At 38.9% G+C, this 25,053-nt stretch overlaps 1 protein-coding gene across 7 annotated transcripts in view; it reads left to right on the forward strand.

Annotated features, from left to right (window-relative positions):
* Window positions 1-25,053, forward strand: part of rxraa (retinoid X receptor, alpha a) — a 361,198-nt gene that overhangs the window by 327,582 nt on the left and 8,563 nt on the right. For all 7 annotated transcript variants that reach the window (XM_055154229.1, XM_055154228.1, XM_055154232.1 and 4 more), the window contains 2 exons: window positions 15,527-15,656; window positions 22,180-22,312. In XM_055154229.1, the coding sequence (XP_055010204.1) occupies window positions 15,527-15,656; window positions 22,180-22,312 (263 nt within the window). The remainder of the gene's footprint in view (window positions 1-15,526; window positions 15,657-22,179; window positions 22,313-25,053) is intronic.

The raw sequence follows: 25,053 nt of genomic DNA on the forward strand, positions 1-25,053 counted from the left end.
CATCCACTCCTGTACTTTATAACTCTTTTATCCAGTCAGACTTTCGAGCTGTCCTCCTCTTCCTCTATCCTCTTCCCTCTGGAGTGGAGCTTTTGGTGTAAAGACCCTATTTCTCTGTGGAAGTCTCCTCTCCTCTCTCCTCTTTCCCCCTCTCCTCCTCCTCTTCATCTCTCCATCAGTATCAGCTGGCCACAGGGACGCGCCGGAGCATGAATTATCCAACACGCTGGCTGTTCCCTGAAAGCATCGCGGGCCACGTAAGCGTTCAGCTCTGTATCCGAGGGAGAGGAGCTCTGCCCGTCCCGTGAAAGAGAGGAAGAGACAGACAGAGAAAGAGAGGAAGAGAGGGAGAGATGGAGGAGAGGTGGTGTCATGGGAGGAAATGGACTAAAGGAGTCAAAGAGTCATGTAGAAATCAGAACTAAATCTGGTCATAACTACAACTAGAAATTAAGCGTACGTTTAGTTTTTTGGGGGGTTTTGAGAGATATTGGTATCTGATATTGATCATTTGCAGCTGATCACCAACGTTTCCTAATCAATGTTCCAGAACACGTCCTGTTTAATCCATTTTGTATTTTTTCTTGAGTTTTGAGACGGTCTTAAAACATTTTTATATGCTTTTGCTTGTGCTTTATGTGCTCTGTACCATGCTAACTGGTGAACATTCTTGACTTACTCAAACTTTTGTTATTTAGATTTTTATATTTTTGTTGTTTTGTTTGTTTCAAGCAATCCAACTTTTTTAAAAACTCTGAAAATAATAAATACAGACCTGTTAAAAATAGTTGTTACGCCTCTGGTAATGAAAAAACTACGAAAAGCAATAATAAATAAACATTTACTGAAAAATAACCAATAAAAATGTGGTAACCAAAAGAGCCCAGAACAACCTCCAAAGAAATGAGGTTGTCAGATCGCGCCATCCGTACCTGTAAATGCCAAAGTGGACTTCATGGGAGGAGACCACTGTTGAGAGCAAATCATAAAAAAGTGAGACTTTGCCACAATGCATAATGACAAGCCACAAAACTTCTGTTCAAAGATGCAAAAATGAAGCAGACCAAGAAAAGAACACTGTCCCTACTGTGAAGCACGGAGGAGGCTTGGTTTTGTTCTGGGGCTGTTTTGCTGCGTCTGGCTCAGGGTGTTTTGAATCTGTGCAAGGTACAATGAAATCTCAAAACTATGAAGGTATTTTGGAACGAAATGTGTTGCCTAGTGTCAGAAGTCTTAGTCATAGGTCATGGGTCTTCCAACAGGACAATGACCCAAAACACACAGCTAAAAACACACAAGAATGACTAAGAAGAGAACTTTGAACTGTTCTGGAGTGTTTTTTTGTGAGCCCAGATCTCAATCCTACTAAACATGTGTTAAATGAGCTGAAACATGCTGTCTGGAGAAGGCATCCTTCAAACCTGAGACAACTCAAGCAGTTTGCTGATGTGGAGTGGGTTAAAACACCAGTTGACCAGTGCAGAACTCTTATTGACAGTGACTGAAATCATTTATTTGCAGAGTTTACCTCAAAAGGTTGTGTAACAAAATATTAAGTTAAGGCTACCATCATTTTTGTCCAGGCCAGTTTTGATTATTTTGTTTTTTCTAATAATTCTTTTTAACCACAGGTGAAAAACAATGTTTGATTTACGTAGGACCATTTTCAGTCAATTATTTATTATTGCTTTTCTCAGTTTCAAGTTATTTCAGTGATGATTTTTGATATTCCTTTCATTACCTGAGAGGTACCAACAATTTTGAACACATCTGTATATTTACAAAAACAGAGCGGAGATTTGCCAACATAGTAACAACAACTAACAACAGCTATCATGCTAACGTGCACTTCCTGGTGCTCGAACATTAAAATGCTTCCTAATTAGAAGCAGATGGACTTATTTTGACCTCAAGAGCTGCTTATACAATATATCTGTAATGAGGCAAGACACATTTAACTCAAGGACGATGGAAAAAAATCTGACACAAATTATCCAAACGAACACCACCAAAGCCAGAATTTCATAACCCAGGCCCCAGTCCTTTTGACCCCCTGCCGACGTTCCTATTAGCGGCCCCCCCGCTGTGGGCCCATTCAGCTCCAGCGCTGCGTGCCCCGATGGAAGCACAGGGCCCGGGTCACGAGGGCTCAGACTTGAATGGGACCACCCCGGCCGCCCACTGCCCCTCGCCCACCGGCCCAGCTTATCTCATGGTGACCTAGAACAGGAGTTAAACAGGCGCGAGTAATGTGCGCACAGACGGAGAGGGAGGGAACGAGGGAGGGGAGAGGGAGAGAGGAGGGGTAGTGGGGGTTTCTCGGTACAGCAGCAGAAGGGAATGTCACTGGATAGATTTGCGATAGAATATTATTGTGATCTTATTTTAGTCATTATATATTTACTTTTTCGTTTTTCTAGCAAAACCACTTTCAAAGGCGCACTATAACTTTTTGGTTGAGGGTCCGTCACCTGCTTGTTTCTATGGATACGTCATTGCTCTGCCTGGAATGTTCCACAGTATGACATTAAACAGCTCTACCTTACGTTTATTTAATTACAAGTGTTTTAATAGCTCAAAAATTCTTAGAAAAACAACCATTCTAACTGTGAGCGGGTGTCGCCTCTCCGCAGATCCGACCTGTAACTTAGTCTGGTCTGGTCTTCATGACATACTGTGGAACATTCCAGACGAAGCAATAACATTTACATGGAGAAAAATCTGATGGATCTTCCACCAGAACAATTTAAATTTGAAAAAAAATAAAAAAACTCTGGCGTATGTCCTGTTTTGTATTTAGGGAAGAAAAAATGCAAGACAGAAATGTCTATATTTTATTATGAACTTGTAGGTATCTTATTTTATATTCTTTACCTAAAATACATAATTCAAAATGAGAATTGTAGATGGAAAATGTTCTTTTACTTGTGCAAGCTTTGACCCTTCATAGTTAAGGTCAAGAATGGTAAATGGTCACATTTTTATGCAGCACTTTTCCTCCTTCAAGGCACTCAAAGCTCTTTACATCAAGAACCACTCACCCATTCAGACACCAGGGGCGAGGTGGGAACCCCAACCTGTGGGTTAGTTGATCTGACCACTGTACCAGTGTTGTTTATGTTAGTACTTGGTCTTCATTTGTACAGCAATCAGTGTACTTTGAAAAAATAAATAATAAATAAATATATAATATATATATAATATATATATATATATATATATATATATATATATATATATATATATATATCTTTTAAAAATTGTGTTTTTCATATTGACTCTGCACAAGAAGTGGTTTAACAAAGACTTTTAGCATCACAGTCATCATTATGCCTAGTATGATTTATCAGCCGGTTTCACTTCGTGGAAACCGTCTGACCTCGCAGCATTAGGATTCGTTTGCTCACCAGTAGGCGGGTACTTTTTTATTAAACCAATCGTTGCTATTTGGTAGTGACGTATGTAATGCGCCCAATACCGTAGGAAGAAGGGCAATAACGTTTTTCCCCTTCACCAAACATTCTTTTTGTTTCAGCTTTAAATCCTCGATCTTGGGAATCGTTGCCATCACAGAATGTATGTCTTCGTCTACATCCATCTCAACCACTTTTTTTTACTGTTGTGCTGTAACACAAAAGGGACCCAGACAGGCGCTGGAGTTTGATGTCATGGCTTCACAGCTCTTCACTGATTGGCCGGTGCGCAGTCTACAACTTCCGGGGTTCTTGCAAACCGTCTATTCCTGACATAGTCACTGGAGAGAAATGAAATTGAGCTGATGCACTAGGTGGCACCAGCCTGGCTACATTTTGCCATTATTTTTTATTGAACCGTATCGAATCGATTTGAAATATATATCGTTTTGAACTGAAAATGCACTGTATTGAGATATGTATCTTATCATGGCCTATGTATTGAGGTACAGTACTCATTATAACATGACTTAAAGCTCAGAGAGTTCATTTTGTGTACCTTCAACATTTATTTTTACTGCTGACCAATAATTTTACAAAACAACTCTCGTGTGATTTGGTTCCCAGTATCGCCTTTATTTACAAAATGCTTCTCTATTTTATCCTCAATTTTCCTGCAACACTGCAAATATTAAAACCTCTTACTAATATTTTTATATATTTATTATGATCCTGTATTATACCTCTGTATCAAACCATTCCAGAGACTTCCCTTTGACGACAATTATCTCCGTGAAGCGACGTGAATTATCTCCCTTTGCTGTACTGTACCCAGGTCTCCTCTTTCCTCTGGTCCTGTCTTTAAAAGTGGGACAGTCCATTTCCATAGCAGCTCTCTTCACTGCTGTCACGGCACTACAGTCTGGCGTTTGCATAATGAAAAATTGAAGGATTGAAAGTCTTTGGGCTCCTGTTGGCGAATGATGAAAATTTGATGGAACAGTATGCAAGCCCGGCGTTCCTCAGTGTAGGAGCTCATGTTCCCGACTCGGCAGTATCAGGGATGGAGGGGCAGACACGCTGATAAAAATGCAATGATTTGTTTTGGGACGGTGGAGCAAAAGCAGTGTGGAAGTGAGACATGTTTCGCTCCATGGCTGTTTTGTGTCCTGGGAGAGGGAGAGGCAAAGGGAGGCTGGGGGCTCCAAAACTGTGGAAAAGATAATATGGATGTTTTAGTGCTTATTTTAGACAGTACAAGTTGTGGTTTCTCTGGCTTAGGCAATGGAGTACAACAGCCCGACCTCAAGTACTAAGGACATTTTATAGTCCCTGTAGTCTGTCGTCTGCATTTGACCCATGCTTCAGGGCTGCTGGTTGTCTTCTCTTGTGGCTGCCTGGCTCACACACTAAACAGTTACTGAAACTTTTTTGAGCTCAGTTTTAAACATCATATCATGGGATTTTAACCAACTAAGTAAGAGAATGTTGGATTGTATGAAATTAACTTTTCAGTTTGTTTTCCCATATACATGGAGACCGTGCAAGAGGCTAAGACACCATCCACACTACTACGTATTTGAGTCGTTTTTGTTGCGAATGCAGTGTTCGTCCACATTAATCTGATGGAAAACGGCTCCAGAAACAGAACTATCTGGTGCCGCCAGCTCGCATGAATTCATCTGAATATGGATCTGATCTGGAGCTATAGTTGCGTCCTTATTGGACCATATTACTGTGACTTGCGCCTTCCTAATTCGCTGGGTTCGTGATATTGGTCATGTGATGCTATTGAGGAAAACAGTTCAAACAATCCAGAGACAAACGGGAAACAGCATAGTTACAACTACTTGCTAGTAGAAAAGACTGTTTTCATGACATCATGATGCCAGCTTAGTCATGTGACTAGTGTTTCAGGCGCTTTCGCGTTACTGTGTGGATAGGGAAGGCTTTGATTGTGGAAAAAGAAACGACGTGTCTGGATTCAAATCATTTCCGATACAGTGATAGAGTGATTCATTTCAGTGTAAATGTAACCTAAGGAACTAACTATGGACCTTTGATATGCTACATCCTTTTTTAAACCACAACACTCAAACTGCCTATCTGTCTACCTATGTTGAGCTAGTTTGGTTCAGGACTCCCTTAGCTGGAGGATTTGACATATTGGGCATATTTTGGGTTGCTGGAGTAAACCAGAGTGCCTGAGGAAACTCACCCAGAAACAAGGAGAACAGAAAGGCCTTGGTGTCCTTCTTGCTGTGAGGCAAGAGTGCTCGCTAAAATATGTACTCAAACATATTTTGGGTGCCCATTGCTTCTAACAAGTTTACTGTATCTTGGGGAAAGATCTGATTTTAACAAACCCTTTTTAACATCTTGGAAGCTTCTGAGTAAGAGAGATCTGGGTTAGAAAATCTTTTGGGATGTTATTTGGCTATTTCATCATGTGATTGAGATAAAGGCATAAACATGAATTATGCAATTTTGTACCAATTCTGAACCATATCACCAGATTGTATTGGCAGGTCAAATAAAATATCATTGACTTTCTTAAAGTTCCTGTACTACACAAAATTGACTCTTGTGAGCTTAACGGCATGTTAGAATGTTACCTCACTGAAAACCTGGAGCTGTTTTTGTTTCACATATTATTAGTTTTTTTACATCTCCAAAGCTCAGAATGCTCTGGTCCACGTTGTGATGTCATTTGGTGGTAGTTTTCAAGTTTATTCAGTAGAAATAGGTAATTCTAAGGATGAAATTGTTCAAGGTTTGTTTTATGATGAGGAAACAACATTATAACATAGATCAAAAAATAGAATAACATTACATTTTTAAATTGTCCCCCTAGAATCATAAAGTTCCAATTATAGTCTGGCTAGTTCTGAAATATTGTTGCTGAAAGTTCTAGAAAAATTTATCTCTCTTCAAAATCATGATAAACGTGTGCATAAGGTATTCAGGAACAAGACTATAATATGAATAACTCATTTTCGACAAAGACGTTTTCCGTTTACATCGCAAATTCCATCACAATGAGATGTTTTACCAAATGCATTGAGCCCTAAAACCAAGTTACACTAAATCTAACCCAACATCTGAGTGTGGGAGTTGGAAGAGAAGCCCAAGTCCCTTGATTGTGGTTAAACATGGCGCGTTGATAAAAGTTGAATGAAGATCTCAGAGTTGTGTACACTGACCTGGTTTCCCTGTCTCTCTCTCTGTCTCTCTCTGCCCACATGAGCAGATAGTTGACTCCATCTCTCCTCCAGCATCTTAGCAAGGAGATAATACAGTGGAATCTAGAGGTGTAAACACTGGAAAAATGAAGTGATTAGATTTTCGAAGTTTTCAAGTGTTGATTGATTTTTACACATTCATATATATTGATACTTTGCAGCTTGTATATTTGTATTTGTACTTATTTATTAAAGGGACAATGCATATTAAAAGATGAGATAATGTAAGAGACAAACATGGACTTGTAAATATGCAGGACTGTAGCCAAAGCTAATTTCCATCCTTAGTCCACTGGTGGACCAAGGCCAGCCACATCATCTGCACAATTCATAAAACAGGACAAAAGCCTACAATACCGGCTCCCACATGCATCTCATTAGACTATAAAACACACTCATACAACGTTAGTATTAAAATGTGCAGGTCTGACATATACTCTCATTACTTCCACATGCACAACTCTATTTACAGGTTTATATACAAATATGATTGCAGTGCCCGGCTCATGTGTGTTAGAACTCAGGTGGTTCAAACACATTAAAGAGGACAAAGGAGGCGAAAGGGTTAGAAAATTAAAGTTGTTTTTATTATTAAGTACATTTTAATTTACTTTAAAATGCTAAAACTGCTCCCATGCCCAAAAACAAAATAACAACTGAAAGGTGGACCTGGTGAGCGGCCAAACAGAACAAAATGATGTGGCACGGCAACCTCATACAGGGCCATAAAAGCCGGTACTGACATCTCTAACCTAAAGGAAAAAAGACATCCCCAAACTAACCTTACCAAACAAAAAGCGAAAACAGGACAGGCGGTTCCACCAGGTCAAACACAAAAGGCTAACTGCAGCTAACAGCAGGCACGGTGCGGCAGCCAAGGCAGAGGAGCGCGTAAGGCGACGAGCGCTCGCCCGGGTGTGTGGAGGGCGAGGCGGTGCGCAGCAAGAGTGCAGGAGCAAGAGAGAGAGCGTCACTGATAGGTGGCCTATTTATACTAGGTCCAGCCACGCCACAAAACATACATAGATTTAAAAATACATGCAAAAGGATGCACAAAAAGGAGCCAGCACCTAACAATGTGTAAAAGGTGCTGTTTAAGTTCAGTTGTCTTGTCATCAATGTTCCATGCTCTGTTACTCAAGTTAGACTTTAAAGGTCCTATATTATGCAAAATTTAGTTTTAAGTTATGCTATAATGTTGTTCCCTCCTCAAAAACAGACCTGGAGCTGCGTTTTGTTTCATTCACACGTTTGAGACGCCTTTTATTATTAGTCTGTCTACATCTCCAAACCTCAAAATGCTCTGTTCCACCTTGTGATGTCATGAAGCGGTAGTTTTCAAGTTATCAGCTGCCTTATACATCCCGTAGAGCTGAAATCATTCTAATGAAGATGTATGAAGTTTAAAGACACAGTGAAGCACTTCCAGTATTACCACATGACATCTCAAGGCAGAACAGAGTGTTTTCCACTGAAGAGAAGAACTCATCCTAAATCTGCAGGGTTTGTGTGTTGAACATGTGTGAAGGAAACAAAACGAACTCTTGGAGACATATCGACTATCGGCGTAAACCTTATCGATATAGGCTGATAGTCCACGTGGGCATGTTAAACCTCATTATAAAGCTTAGACTCTCTATATCATGTCGATTTAATCCAATTTACAGACAGATAAATGTCCTAATATGTGGTGCCGCATCAAAATTTATCTGTGGAGCAATTAGTGTGTGTCTGTAACTTTCTTTAATGGCTAAAATGTCATGAAAAATGTGATTAGGTCGACCTTCTGTCTTTAAATAAGACTGTAAAGAGGCAGAATAAAAATAAATGCCGCCTAAACAAACCCAATATAAAATCTAGTAGATCCAAACCTAAATTTTATAATCAACTGAAGATTTACAGTGAATTTTTACATCACTAAATATACTGAGTTTTATATCAGCTATCAAAATCGTCCAACTCCCATTTATCGGTATCATATTGGCCGCAAAAAAAAAAAAAAAAAAGATCCATATCGGTCGGGTTTGTGATGGGAAAACAACAATATAACATAGAAGAGAAAATAGCATAATAAAAGCTCTTAGACTTAAGTCATGGGTTTGTTTTCTTGATGCTGCTCAATATTACAAAAAGAATAAATTACGTTTCTGAAAACCTTTACTTCTTGGAATCACCTATCTGTTTATGAACTAAAAAAACGCTTGTTACACTGTCCCCCGTCTCCCAAAATGATGCAACTCTTAAATATTCATACCATTTTTGTTTTCTTCTTCCATCTTAAAACATCTTTCTCAAAACAACAGCCTCTTTGTGCTGGCTTTTTGAAGATTCCTCTGCATATCTGAGGTAGTCACCGCTAGCTTCAAACTGTCCACCGGGAACAGAACACTGGGATCGGGCTTCGACCTGAGCGCTACATAAAAAGCGAGCGTGTCTTCCCCTTTATCTCACTCTAATCTGCTCCAGAGAGCGAGCTGTTGACGTGGTGATCCTTCGCTCTTTAGCATCGATCGCTGGGATTTAGCTGAAGAAGTTTGCGGGGGAGAAGTTGCTACCTGAGGAGTTCACTTTGGGATAGTCGGAGATTTCGAATGAATTATGCAAGAAAAATAATGTGTATTGTCTTACATTGTTGTTTACATTCGGGTTTTGCTAGCTCGAGGGATGCTTTTGAATAACTTGTCTGAGATTGACGGCTTTGTTGAGGATTTTTGGGGGGAATTTTGCAGCGACGATGAACCGGAGACATGATGACCCAAGGGAGGGAGCGTCGCAGCGGGGTACTCCATCGAGAGCGCACGTTTTTCGGGGGGTGGGAGTTTGATGGCGTGGGTAAACAATGCGACGGCTTCAAGGGATGGCAAACAAAGGTGTGTGTGTGTGTGTGTGTGTTGCGAGCAGATATTGACGTTGTATGCTAATAGTGTTATCTTGTACCTTAGTGTCCCCAAAGTCGCTAAAATGTAATATTTATGCAGCATTAAAACTGAAATTTGGAATAAGATTAGAAGAAAGTGCTGGTGTTTTCAAAAAGTTTAATCTCTCATGGCTCTATTGGCTTCTTGCTTGTTTCTGTTTCGCATTGAGATTGTTGTAAAAAGTATTTTCAATGAAGATATTTTCTGATCTATGTTAAAACAGTATCCACATCAAAAACATACCTGGAGTTGTGTTTTGTTTCATTCACACGTGTTTAAAGTCGAAAGATCTTATCTCTCCAGAGTGTGAAACTGAGAAAAAACAACTTCAAAGTTTCTGTTTTGTCCAGACAAAAGTATAACAGGTAGGGCTCCCAAAATTTGACATCTAGTTGCTATAATGAAGAAATATTTGTATCAAAAAAATATTGAGCTCAAAATTGACTATTGACCCTTATTTGTCAGTTCAAGTACTCTGTCTTTGTACCATGAGCCAAAAATAAGGAGTCGTGCAAAGATAAAAGAAAAAAGGCAGAAATCTCAAACGAACATTATTTGCTTGATTTTCTCCAGACTTCCATCCATTATCAGAACACCTCACCAAGGTCGAGTCATCATGCTGTTTGTTTAAAATTATACAGAAGAGCTTTGGATTTCCTGTTTAGTGCTGATCAGGATCGTGCGGCGACACTTACACAGTTAAACAGTCACATTACTTTGCACCCCCCTCCAAGTAGCTCGCGAAAGGATTTCTGAATTACACCTATTGTGCTGAATAACTCAGTTTGATGAATTAAATGCCTATTACCATTTTAAATATATCATTTTGATGCCTAACTTTGTGCACTAATAATTGGATAAAGGTTTATGCTTTAGAGGCATCTAAGTGTACCTCATCTAAAAGTTGTTGCGGCTCTTACACAATCTGATTTTCTTGCGACTGTTAACAGTAAAGCTCTCCGGCATTTTCATTCTGTAAAGGAGCTCACCAGACGAAAAAGGTTGGAGACCCCTGATGTTCAGTATGAATAAATACACAAAATTCTTTCACATTAAAGACAATTTAAGTATAATCGGGTACAAAGGAATATTTATTTAATGTGTTAAGACTATGCCAAGGCCGCAACAAAAGAAAACATATGCTGCTACTGCCTTTTGCCTTTGCACGACTCCTTATTTTTGGCTCATGATACAAAGGCAGAGTACAGGAACTGACAAAACAAAATAAGAGTCAGAGGTCAATTTTGAGCTCAATAATTTTCACGATATTTATTCACATGTTAAAGGAGGTCTCAAATACTCCCCAAAATGACATTAACTCACTTTTGACCAAACATCCACTGTGTTTTTAAACTCCATACGCATTCACTAGAATCATTTGGATGATTTCAGACCTAGAATTGCCAATCTCTACTGAATTACTTAAGTCAAAAGGGGCTGATAACTTGAAAACTACCGCTTCATGACATCACAAGGTGTAACAGAACATTTTGAGCTTTGGAGATATAGACAGACTAATAAAGTAAAATTACTCGGACATGTGTGAATGAAACAAAACACAGCTCATGGTATGTTTTTGAAGAGGTACCACCATTATAACATGGCTTAAAGCTCACAAGAATACATTTTTGTAATACAGCGATTATTGGGTTTAGTAAAGAGAAACTGAACTGAAAAGAAGGGTAAAAATCACTTCTTTTATGATTTGAAAATACCTCTCAAGAGCAAAAAAATACACCACCTGCAATTGTTAAAATTTGCTAGTGACTTTCCCCCCCAAAAATGACCCAAAGTTGCTATAAATAAGCTGACGTGGCAACTCTGTACTCCAAATTGTATTAATGATACAATAGAACTCCACATTTTTTTCTTTTTATTTGTTTGTTTTGCCACAGGGCGTTCTAAAAATACATTACTTTTTCATTACCTAGGCCCTTCCTCCTTACCTCCAATCTTTACACAATGTGCCTTTAAAGCCCCTTAAACTGCTTTCACAAAATGCTCCCAACACCTGAAAAGAACTACTCCTTCTTTATTGCCCATTACATCTTAACCCACTCTCACTCATCCATCAAGACCGGATTTAGTACGAAATAAACCTGCCCTCCTCCCCCTCCTTTTTCTCCACGCGTTACTCCCTATGTGAAGTTCCATTTGTGCTGCTAAGAGTCCGCTCGGCTCTAAGTGTGTCGAAGGGGCCTCTCCAGCTTCGCTCTTGTCCAAAAGGGTGATTTGTTCATTTCTGAAAGGGCCCCGGCGGTTCTACGGAGAAGTGAGAGATGATTAGGCTATTGTGACTGTAAAAAAGAATATTCTAACTAAAATAGCCACCCTTTGATTTGAACTTGCACTTTTGTCATTCTGTAACCCCGACATGGCACAACTGTGAAGTGAAAACCTTCAGCAAGAAGCTCATTGAGAGAAAGCCAAAGAGTTTGCAGTGTTGTCAACAAAGCAAAGGGTGGATACTTTGATGTCTTCTGTATGTATATAAAATGTACAAAGTGGTAAACATGAATAAAGTTTTTAAAAAAGGATAGAAAGAGAAGGTGTGTCCAAACTTCTGACTGGTAAAGGCCTCTCCAGCTTCACTCTTGTCCGAAAGGTTGATTTGTTAATTTTTGAAAGGGCCCCATTGGTTCGACGGAGAAGTGAGAGATGATTTGGCTATTGTACTGTAAAAAAAAATCTTCTAACTATTTATATAGATAAGATAAACATTTATTTGACTCACAATGGATAAATTACAGTGTTGCAGTGTAAAGTTCAAGAACAGCAGGAGAGTAGGAACAAGCAATCAAGACAGGGCCATATTTTTCAGACTATAAGTAGCACCAGCCAAAAATGTGTGATGAAGAAGACAAAAACATATAAGTCGCACTGGACATTTCATCTTGAAACAGAACAAGAGACTGTTAACGTCACATATGAACAGTTCTTCAGATAACTATAGCATAAACAACAGAACAGAACAAGTTCACCAAACTCTCCATCTCAATCCAAATCACTAAATCCACTGAATTCTTCATCCTCTGTGTCACTTCTGAGCAACTATGTCATCAGACTCAGCATCAGTTCCAGTTAGAATTAATCAGGATGGTTTCGGTTGTCACTGAAGTCTAGGTTTTGTCAATCCATCTGATGACTTCCAGGAAAGTCACATGGCGCACCAGTTCGGTTGCCGTGGACCTGTGTTTTCCATCGCCCTCTCATGGCTGTCAGTGTGAAGATGTTAATATATAAATTGCACTGGAGTATAAGTCGCACGAGCACCCAAACCATGAAAAAAAGTGTGACTTATAGTCCGAAAAATATGTTAGGTAAAAACACTACCAGTCAAAAGTTTGAACGTTCTTTCCATCTTTCCATTGCCATGATATTTTACATTGTAGATTGCCACTGAAGGCATCAGAAACTATGAATGAACATGAATGTAGTAAACAAGAAATACTGTACATTTGAACCCTGGTTTGCACTTTTGGTATTTCTTGACCCTGACACGCCACATCTGTGAAGTGTAAACCATTTTAGTAGACTTCATCAAGAAGCTCTTTGAGAGAAAGCCAAGGGTTTGCAATGCTGTCAACAAAGCACAGTGTGGATACTTTGAAGATTTAAATATGTATGTATAATAAAAAATATATATTTTGTTGGGTTATTTCACTTTTTAAATTTTTTTTTATAAAGCATAAGTCCATACATCTTTCATCATATATTTGATGCCGTCTGTACGTATAAAACATTTAGAAAGTAGCAAACATAAAGAAAAACTAAAGCTCTGAAAGACGGTGGAACGTAACAAAGTAAACGTAGTAAAGTATTGTACTTTACAGTTTACATTTTAGGTATCTGTACTTTAAGTGGATACTTTTTACTTCACTACATTTGAGAGCAGGAATCTGTACTTTCTACTCCACTACTTTTTTGAACAGGACTTTTTTATAGTATTTGATGAGACCTGCTGAACATGGTCGTAGTTTGAGCAAACAAAAATATACAAATAAAAATATCTGAAGCTTTATTACACCTTGAAATCGGCATGAAATACTGATTAAATATTTAATACAGTTACTTAAGTTGATGTTTTCATGTGATACTTTTATTTTTGCTCTTGTATCTCTACTTTTAGTCTGAAGTCTAAGTCTAGTTTTACTTAAATAACAAAATCAAGTGCTTCTTCCATCACTGCTGAAAGAGAAGATGAGTCTAAACTTGAGTGCGAGTGTAAATGACAGGCTCTTTATTGTGCGCTTTTTAACATTCTAACCAAAGCAATAACATCTGAGAGGAGGGAAGTCTGCTCAGTTGTAAGTGTGTGGAAGGGGCCTCTTTCCAACTCCCTAAGTCTTGTCCAAAAGAGTGATTTGTACTTCACGAAGATCTCCCTTATGACTCTTCCGGAGAAGCGAGGGCCATTTTGAACGCACGCCTCACTGCAGGTATTCCCCTTCATGCTGGGACAAAACCACTGTTTGTTTTGTCTTCCCCGCTAAGGATGTTACTCACCAGAATGTGCCTTGCTCATGTGGGGTTCAAAGCCGGGGAGGGTGGGGTGGAGAAAGACAAGCGGGGAGATGATGTGACACCGTTTAGCTGTCAGGTTTTTTACGGTTCCAAGGGGGGTAATTCAGTGGTGAAGAAGTAAACAATTTTGAGACTTAAGTAAAAGTACAGACACTGGAGTGTGACAAAAATCGACTTATGTAAAAGTATTTAAGTACCTGTTTAAAAATGCACTTTGAGAGTAAAAAATAAAAGTATTTCGCACAGATTTTAAGGTATTATAAGGCTTCAAATGTTGTAATTTTCATACAGATTTGTACTGAATTCTGTTTTACAGGCTTAGATAAAATACTAGATGTTAAGTATTTTTTGGGATGTTAAAATAATCAGAGGTGAATTGAATTTGCAGGTTGAATGATCACTAAGCACACTTATTATTTCTCCATCTGCCATTCATTCAATTATGTGTGTTTTTATAGCTGAAAAAACATGCACACCTACAGTCAGCGGGTCATCTTTCGCACAGATCTGACCCGTATCTTGGTCTGGAGGCATCTCCTGCTTGTTTCCATGGAGATAGTTGTAAAACCAAAAATAAGAAAATGGAAAAACAACAATTTTCTTCATTATTTGTTTCCAAAACCAAAATGAAAAAACAGATAACTTTTTTTCAGTTTTCGATTTCGGGTTTAAATGAGATAACGGCCATTTCCTGTTTCCGTGATTTAAAATGAGATGCCGGACTGAACCAGGATGGAACTAGGACTAAAACAGGACTAAACCAGGTCCAGGACAAGAGCAGAACTAGGCCAGGACTGAGACCAGGACTGAGACGAGGACCAGACCAGGATCAGACCAGGACCAGACCGGGACTGAGACCGAGACCGGGACCAGGACTAAGACCAGGACTGAGACCAGGACCAGACCAGGACTGATACCAGAACTCAGACCGGAACCAACCCAGGACTGAGACCATCACCAAACTGGGACTGAGACCAGGACCAGATCAGGACTGACGGTTTAGTCCTGTTTTAGTACTGGTTTAGTTCTGGTTCAGTCCTTATGCGGTGCAAAAGTTCAGCATCACAGTTGAAGTCATGGAAACTGTTAGTCATTTTTTCCATTATTCATTTGAACACAAAATCAAAAACTGAAAAAACAACTGTTATCCATTTTTTCATTTTGGTTTTGGAGACAAATAATCAAGAAAATAGGTGTTTTTTCATATCTTATTTTTTATTTTATTTTGAAAACACTAATGAACGAATGATACATGAATTCACTTAAACTGCATTGCACATGAAGTTCAAATATGACTTTTTAAATCCATTAACAGATTCTAGATTCTATTTTTGTTTTCTTTTGTTAACTATAGTCTGTCATTCTGGGGCATTGTCATGTTTTGACTTCTACTGGTATGTGACTCTTTGATTTTCTCTGTCTTTTCCAGCCCAATGACCCGGTGACAAACATCTGCCAGGCCGCAGACAAGCAGCTCTTCACTCTGGTGGAGTGGGCCAAGAGGATCCCTCACTTCTCTGAGCTGCCTCTGGACGACCAGGTCATCCTCCTACGAGCAGGTACGTGCTTAATGAATTCAAATTGATCACACTAGTTTCTGATCTATGTTAGAATGTTGTTTCCTCATCACAAACAGACCTGGAGTTGTGTTTTGTTTCATTCACACATGTTTAACACACAAACCCTGCATATTTAAGCTGAGTTCTTCTCTCTAATCTGTTCCACCTTGTGATGTCATGTGGTAATACAGAAATGTGCTCCACTGTGTCTCTCCTTCACTAGAATCATTTGGATAATATCAGACCCGGAATTGCCAAGCTCTACAGAACGAAATGTAAAAGGAGCTGTTAACTTGAAAACTACCACGTCATGACATCACAAGGTGGAAAAGAGCATTCTGAGCTGTGTGATGTAGACAGAGTAATAATGCAGGATTACTCAAACATGCGTGAATGAAACAAAACACAATTCCAGGCATGTTTTTGAAGAGGTAACAACATTATAACACTGTATATTATATTTACTAAGAATCAAAGAAGTTGTCATTTTGGTGAGATAGGCAGAGGAAACATCAGAGTGCCCTAAGTGACCAAATCTAGTCTATTTTTTACAACAAACCCAGATTTCATTTAGTTACCAAGTTGAATAACTAAGAACTGTGAGGTGTGTTGGAAAAACATCTCCAAATTAACCTAGGCCTATAGGATTGACCCTTTATATACCGTGTTTTTCGTACTATAAGTTGCTCCGGGGTATAAGTCGCAGCAGCCAAAAGATGTGTAATGAATAAAAAAGAACATATATAAATCGCACCGGACTATAAGTTGCACTTTTTTGGGAGAAATTATTTTATAAAATCAGAGACCAGGAACCGACATTTCATCTTAAAAGGCAAGTTATAATAATAACAACAGACAGTTAACTTCACATATGAACAGTTCTTCAGATAATTATAACATAAACAACAGAACAAAACAAGTTTACCAAACTCTCCATCTCACTCCAAATCACTAAATCCACTGAATTCTTCATCCTCGGTGTCACTTCTGAGCAACTCTAAGACCTCCAGAGCTAAACAGAGCACCGCTTCCTCTTCTGTGTAGCTGTCGTCAGACTCAGCATCAGTTCCAGTTAGAATTATTACGGCCTTTCTGAATCCCGACAGGATGGTTTCGGTGTCACTGAAGTCCAGGCTTTGTCCATCCATCCAATGACTTCCAGTGACCCGCCCGGTTACCGTGAAGCTGTGTTCTCCATCCCTACTTTCCTACAGTCCCTCACATGTTTCTCGCTCACTCCAAACTTTCTTTCTGCTGCTTGATTAGCATTTTCAGCTGAATATTTCTGTACTTGCAGCAGGACCATGGATTTATTAAAATAACAGGAGGCAGGACAGTGGCTTTTTCTGCAGGAGAAATGCACAGTAGAGCCAAGTGACAGTGGTACAGGAGTAATAGGAGCAGCAGATACTGGCACACAAGCCTAGAGCGCCCTCTTGTGGCCCTCAGTGTGAAAATTGTAATATATAAGTCGCACTGGAGTATAAGGACCTCTCAGGACCACCCAAACCATGAAAAAAGTGTGATAATAGTCCAAAAAATACGGTAACTGCCACTCAGAATCTCTCATCCCTACATACTTCTAAGTCTCTGAAAGTACAATACTCCTATAAAACATACAGTATGCCAACTTATAAATGTAATAATAATAAATAATAATATAATAATAAATCAATGTGCAGTTGTACGGAAACAAACTGTGTACAATTACTTTGAAAAAATAGAAGCATTCAAGCATTTGCTGTCCATTATCTGAAGGCCATTGTTGTCATAATAACAATTCTATACGAATTTGCAAACAGGCAGCCTCATTATGAAAAAACAGTATTATAGAATGAATCTGATCTAGCACGCTAAATGATGGAAACTCTACTGGCTATTGTAGAAATTAAATCAAGGCTACACATGTTAAAACGGCATAATTAGCCTATTGTGTGTTTCCAGTTTAAAGAGAAAATGCAAATAGGTAAAGTTATTATGAAAAAATGTAGGCCTATTTTAAAATTCATCTAAATTGAAGAAGTGATTAGTTTCTAAATCTAGCATATTAATGATGGAAAATGTGCCGACTATTGTAGAAATGAAGAACAATAATTGGCTACATATGTTAAAACATCATTGTTAGGCTGTTATATATGGATGTTATGTATTTCCAGTTTAAAGCTGTAGTATCAGGCTGGCTCCACCTAGTGCCTCAGCTCAATTTCATGTCTCTCCAGTGACTAGGTCAGGAATTGGAATACCGTATTTTTCGGGCTATTAGGATTAAAAGGCGCACTGTCATTAAATGGTCTATTTTCAAACTTTTTTCACAAATAAACCGCACCGGACTTTAAACTAAACACAACAGTTGGATGGGTCAGTGGGACTTTGTTTGGCGCGTTCACCGCTCGATTGTTGGCGTGTTCACAGTGACTCAGTTGTTCAGTTGTGTCTAGAAGTGGCACATTGCACTCGCTTTTTCAGTTCGTTCCTCCGTTCCGTTCCTCGTCAGTGTGGCTGAAGGTGTTTTTCGCCACGCGGTCGCTGTCTGCTCCGTGTGTGTTTGCGTGCGCTTCGGGTGGTGCGGCTTTGTAGTTTACTGAAGTTGTGCTGGGACACCTGAGTGGATTTGTGTATAGGGTACTCTGGCTTGCGGGTGCGCAATCGTTTTTTGATAGGGTTGGAGCCTTAAGAGCGCGCCAAATAGCCCGGAAAATACAGTACACTAGACGGTTTGCAAGAACCCCAGAAGATGTAGAGCTCACCGGCCAATCAGCAAACAGCACAACAGTAAACAAATCGGTCAAGATGGATGTAGACGAAGACAGACATTCTGTGTTGGCAACGATTCCCGAGATTGAGGATTTAAACCCGGAACAAAGAGAATGTTTGGTGAATTTTATCAAGGAGAAAGAGAAAGAGAAAGTTATTGCCCTTCTTCCTACGGGATTTGGGAAAAGCTTAATATACCGGTTAGTTCTGTAAGCCGCGCACAACCAACCAACTAGTATCAACTAGTCACAACCAAATAGCAGCGATTGGTTAAATAAAAAAAGTACCATCGAGCGAACGAATTCTAGCGCTGCAAGGTCAGACGGTTTCCACGAAGTGAAACCAGCTGATTAATCAGGCTAATAGTATGTAACTTTTTTGCCAAAAATGTGGTAAAATAAAAGCATATTTTTCCACTTCCTACTTTATTTCTATAGCACATTTCACAAACAGTTTCCAAAGTGCTGCACAAATACATACTAATAACAACAATAATAAAATGATAAAATAAACGCTCAGATTCATTCATACTAGTCTTCAAATAATAAACCCATTAAAATAAAATAAGAGCAAAACCACAGAATAGCAATAAATAAATAAAGCCAATAAAATACATTAAAAATAAATAAAAGACACAGAGGACCACACAACTCACGCGGTGTTAAAAGCCAAAGAGTAAAGACGAGACTTAAAACACTCCACTGTGGGGGCTGTTTGGACGTGGGGGGGCGGAGTGTTCCAGTGCCCCCCCTCATTTTTTTTTTTGTTTATTGCGCTGAAAAACTCCTTACTGTGAGTGGGCTTGCATCGTCACAAACCTGACTCTGACTCCTCCTGCTTGTTTCCATGGTAATATTGTTTGTTATAATATTCCACAGTATGGCAAAACTATCTCCATGGAGAATATTCTGCAGTATGGCTTTAACTTTGTATTTCCATGGGATCATACAGGATTTTTCCACCTCCAGAAAGTTACATATTATCACTTTAAAGAGAAACCACAAGTATAGCTAACGTTATTATGAGTAAATAGAATGTAAATGTGTCTTGGAACTTCTCCAAATTTACATCCCTACGAGTGCTTTGAGGTCCGAGGGTCACCTCCAGCTCATGGTGCCTAAGACGAGACTTAAAACCGGGGGGCGGGGTCTTCTCTGTGGTCGTCCCCAAGCTCTGGAAGACTCTGCCCCCCCACAGTGGAGTGTTTTGGGTCTCAGTCCAGTGAGGTTCATTTGGTCTTCCGATAATTTATGTTATTAGGTTCTTTTTTCAGACCAAGAGTTTGTTTTCGTACCTAACAGTTTGGACTGTTCCTCAGAGTGGTCACGTGATATTGTTGTGACATATCCGGTCAGCTGATTTATACAGATTTTGGCGCTGTCTTCCTACCGGCGGAGGCAGGACGACAGCGCCATCTGCAGTCCGACTTCCTCAGGACAGTATCCCAGGTGTGTGAGAGTAAAAAAGCCCCCTCGTCCCGGTTTATAGTCCCATGGGCACAATTCCGCTTATGAAAATAAAACTCTTGGTCTGAAAAAAGAACCTAATAACATGTTTTAGGTTTCGTCTTAAGACACACTTTTACTGTCTAACTTTTAACACCACGTGAGTTGTGTTTTTATTTATTATTTAGTTTAAATGTATTTTATTTGATCAATTTTATTTATTTATTGCTATTCTGTGTTTTTTCTTTTATTTTATTTTACTGATTTTATTGTTTTTAAGACTAGTATGACTTTTTTTTTTTTTTATTATTGTGGTTATTAGTATGTATTTGTGCAGAGTTTATGAAAAGTGCTATATAGATAAAGTGGTTTGGATTGGTAAATTATTATAGAATTCATCCAAATCCAGCTAAATGATGGAAAATGAAAATGCGTCATCACTTGTAGAAAAAAGGGGAAAAAAGGACATATCAAGCATATCATATTTTAAAACATCTTATCTTACAATTGTGTACTGCTAGTCTAAAAAGAAATGATAACCTAAGATAACTAGTATACGTGTAACAGGATTCCTCCAAGAACATTATGCAGCCTTGCTCATCTGCAGTCTTGCATAAATTACATAGAACTACACAGCCCTGGAAACAAAATGGCTGTTTTATTCATTAGCAATGCACTTTCACATTGCCTACTGACTGTTCTACAAAAGTACTAGTCTAGGGTGACCAGATCTTCAAAATCAAAAACTGGGTCACCCTTCGTTTGGGTTGGTGCTATTAAAATTGTGAAAAAATTGCGTAATTAAGGGAAACTGTTGCGCGCTCGTGACATGTGAGTCACTATGATCACATTTTATTTGTGTTTTGGTCATTTTTAAGCATTATTTTCTGTATTTTGCCTAAACAAATGACAATTTATGCCTCTCTTTACTGTTGGCAGGGATCAGATTGGTCAAAAATAGGGACACCTGGGCTTTTCTTGTATAAAGCTGAGACAAATCACTGGTTTTGGGTAAATCTGCTGGGACAGGAGATACAGGGCTCAAAACTGGGACTGTCCCGGGTAAATAGGAATGTCTGGACACCCTATACTAATCAAGACCCCAATATAGGGTGACCAGACTTGGGTTGGGTTGGTTGATGTAAATAAAATAGTGAAAAGAGCACGTAACATTGTCCATTCTCGACTCATTTGTGGGTCCTTTATAATTAGTCAGTACTATTTTCAGTTACTGTTTTCTGTGTTTTAACTTAACAAATGACAATCTATTCTCCTCTTTACTGTTGGTGTATAACAAATTGGTCAAAAATAGGGACAGTAATCAATAAATCATGATATTTTTGATTGCATTTTTGTTCCTGTAAGCTCCTCTGTTCTTGTAAATAGTTTAGTGTTTCTTTTTCGTTATATACCAGAAATTGAAAAGATCACATTTGAACTGAAAATCTTTAATTTGTAAATATTTGGTCTTTCCAAATAAACATAAAGTGAAAAAGTAGTTTTCTATAAATATGCTGAGACACAGGGCTCAAAACTGGGACTGTCCCAGGTAAATAGGCACATCCGGTCACAATACCCCAATAACATCACAAAACCGCAAGGTCAAATTTAGGACATCACCGTGTTTACCTCATGCTGAACCAGCGGCTAACCGCTAACCGCTAACGCCTCGCCGAAAACGCTCATTTATAAAACCTAGAATGAATCACACGACGCTACGCGGGCGTCGAAAGCGGCTAGGTCTTTTGGGTTCTTTCGACATTTTCTTCCTGCCTTGCCTGTCGCTAACAATTACCCCTGAACTCTCCTGCAGGAACCCAACACGCTAACACAAACCCCACCCCGTTAGCGCGTAGCATCATTCCTCATCCTTAGCACGTAGCATGATGGGGAGAGGAGAGAGGCGTGAATCCGAAGTCGGGTTTTCTATAAATAACCGCTTTAGTTCTGCGGTTTCACACATAAAAGCTGTTCTCGACTCAGGAGAGGTGTTGCTAGGCAGAACAGTTAAAGGGGCCCCGTCACTCCAAATGAAATAAAATACAAAATAGTCGCCTTACGTCTGGCGGTGTCACGACCTCACTTTAGCGCGTCAAAGTTAGCATCTTCATTGCGATGGCAGGCGCGGTTCATCCTTTTTTACACGCTTGTCTCCTTAGATAGCAAGTCTCAATACGCGCGGCGTGCTAGCTATTACCGCGACGTAGCCGGTTCATTAGGATTCCCTCCTTGTTGTCATCTTGATTTCGTTGGAAAGAAATAAATGTGAACTTTGGTGTGATTTTGAGATTGTGTTTATGGAATGTTGTGGTTTTTCGTTACAGGTTGGAATGAGCTGCTGATAGCTTCGTTTTCGCACCGGTCGATAGCGGTGAAAGACGGGATTCTCCTGGCGACCGGACTGCACGTGCACCGGAACAGCGCCCACAGTGCCGGCGTGGGAGCCATCTTTGACAGGTCAGACAAAGAAACGGGATTAGAGCAGCAGGAATTTACATATTGATACTTTGCAGTGACGTTACGCTGGGGGTGTTCTACATGCATCTCTGTTGACAGTTACAATGGTGACACACTGCACACAAAATGAATGAATTAATAAAGAAATTATTATTAGTAGTAGTAGTATTTTAATAAACCCATATTACGCTATTTTCAGATTTTTTATGTTTCCTCATGACAAACAGACCTGGAGTTGTGTTTTGTTTCATTCACATACTCTATGTTTAACACACAAACCTGCATATTTAGAACTTTTTCTCTCATGTGGAAAACACTCCACTGTAAACAGTTACTCCACTGTGTTTTAAATTCCATACACCTTCACTAAAATAATCTGGATGATTTCAGACCTGGAATTTCCAGTCTTTACTGAAGTAAAGGTAAAAAGTAGCTATTAACTTGAAAACATTGCAATGTGTAACAGAGCATTTTAAGCTTTGGAAATGTAGACAAACTAATATTAAAAGATTACTCAAACATGAGTGAATGAAACAAAACACAACTCCAGGTATGTTTTTGATGAAGGAGTCCAATATGGGACCTTTACAGAAAGTAGACCAAATATGTCAAACTCCAGCCCGTTGGCCAAATGTGACCCACAATATAATTATATTTGGCCTGCGAGACCATATCAAACATGTATTAGAGTTGCCCGCTGGCTATAGATTACAGGTACAAGCTATAGAGACATTATTTATTAAAATTTTCGTTATTATTTTATATTTTGCTTGTTCTGGATTCAGTGTTTAAGCAAAACTATATTTATTAAACATTTATTTTAATAAGAAAAAGTTTAACATTACATATCTCGAAAGAAGAGAAAACATGCAGATGTTGTTGTGAAATTTTTCAGTAAATATTGGCCCATTATGAATTTTGGCCCTCTGTGAAGTTGAGTTTGACACCTCTGAAGTCGACCACCAATTAGGGTGACCAGAATTTTAAAATAAAAAACTGAGAAATCCCAGGTTTTTGGTGATTAATAATAAAATTGTGAAACGAGTGGAAAATTGTTCTGAAGAGACCATTCATGACTAACATGTGAGCCAGTATAGTCACATTTACTTTGTGTTTTGGTGATTTTTAAGCTTTTTTTTTTTTTTTTTTTACAATGTATGCCTCTCTTTACTGTTGGCAGGGATCAAATTGGTCAAAAATAGTGACATTTCTTATATAAAACTGGGACAAATCATTGGTTTTGTATAAATCTGCTGGGACAGGGAACACAGGGGTCAAAACTGGGACTGTCCCGGGTAAATGGGATGTCTGGTGGTCACCCTTCTAACAATATTTTGCCATGAAAATCAATTAACCTTGACTAAATTTTGTTATCAATCCAACAATAACTGCCAGGTCGGCAAAATTACAAAATTATCTCAGCAAGCGTTTTAATACAGACAACTTATAGCAACATTTGAATCCCTCTCTGCTCCATTCAAATCACCTACTAACTGAAAAGAACTCCAGTCATGGTGTAGCTGGCCTGTTTCTCTATTGAATTAGAAAGAGCTAAGTGCTGCCATTGACTTTACTATGAGTTGGCGGTTGCAGGGTGACCGGGTGAGCCAGGGGTGACGCAGAGGTGATGCAGGGGTGATCCAAGGGTGAGGAGTTCGTGTGGCACCCATAGAGCGTGACGTCACCCTCAGACAGTACCACGCGGGTTGGGTTTCAGCCTATATTTACTCTGCGGTCTTTCTCTTTTTACAAGCCCCGCTGCTAAAAATAATGAGTTTGAAAGCTTGTTAAGGATGTTTTTTGTACATAACTTTGTAGGCCTGAAATATGTTTGTGTAGATTTTAAATAGAAGGGATGCAGAGCGGTGGTTGAAGCGTATTAAAAATGTCGGTCGGGGTTTGGGTAATTAAAACGTTTGTTAGCAGTAAAAGCGTGCCTGTGGTTTCATGTGAAAGTGGTACGGAGTTTATGGAGTTTGGAGGAAAAAAGGTCAAAGAGAACACGAAAGTACATGCATGTTGTTAACTGCTAAATGTATTCAGTTGCATTCGGTGTTTGCAAGCACATTCGAATTCTGACAGTTGCAGAAAATGTGGAAAAGTAAAAAATAATTGAAAGGAGAAAATTGAAAAGTAAAAAATAATTGAAAGGAGATTAAAATTATCGCAAAAAAATAAATAAATAATAGGAAAAAGTACAACTCCAAGCAACAAGATCTACATTTACCCAAAGTGATGCCAAGAATCGGATGGTTGTGATAAAGTAAAAAAAAATAAAAATAGAAACATTATCAATATATTGTAGAGTAAATAAACCTTGAAAAAACAGGATGAAGGTCAAATTTTTGATCACATTTCATCATTCAAAATATAGTATGTTTTGCTCTAAGTTGTTCATTGCAATGGCAACAATTGTACATTTTTATCCTGATACCAAATACTTAAAAATGCACTGTGTATCTTTTCTGGTCTGTCACCTGCTTGTCTATATGGACATGTTATTGCTTTGCCTCAAATGTTACACAGTATACAAGAAAACACTGTGTCGTCAGCCTTTTTGGTAGACAAAAAGCGTCCGTATCAACAAGTCAACATCGACATTGTCAAAAGTTATCGGCCAACAACATCATCAATCGTCATACAACAGTACAACATCAACATCGTCCACAGTTATCGGCGAGTTTTAACTTTTCAAAGTAACGTTTTTCATCCTCAGCATTCAGTGACTTAGATGAAGTCAT

Source organism: Boleophthalmus pectinirostris, unplaced genomic scaffold (assembly GCF_026225935.1).
Source record: "Boleophthalmus pectinirostris isolate CB_2022bp ecotype Guang Dong unplaced genomic scaffold, ASM2622593v1 HiC_scaffold_18, whole genome shotgun sequence".
Taxonomy (NCBI): Eukaryota; Metazoa; Chordata; class Actinopteri; order Gobiiformes; family Gobiidae; genus Boleophthalmus; species Boleophthalmus pectinirostris.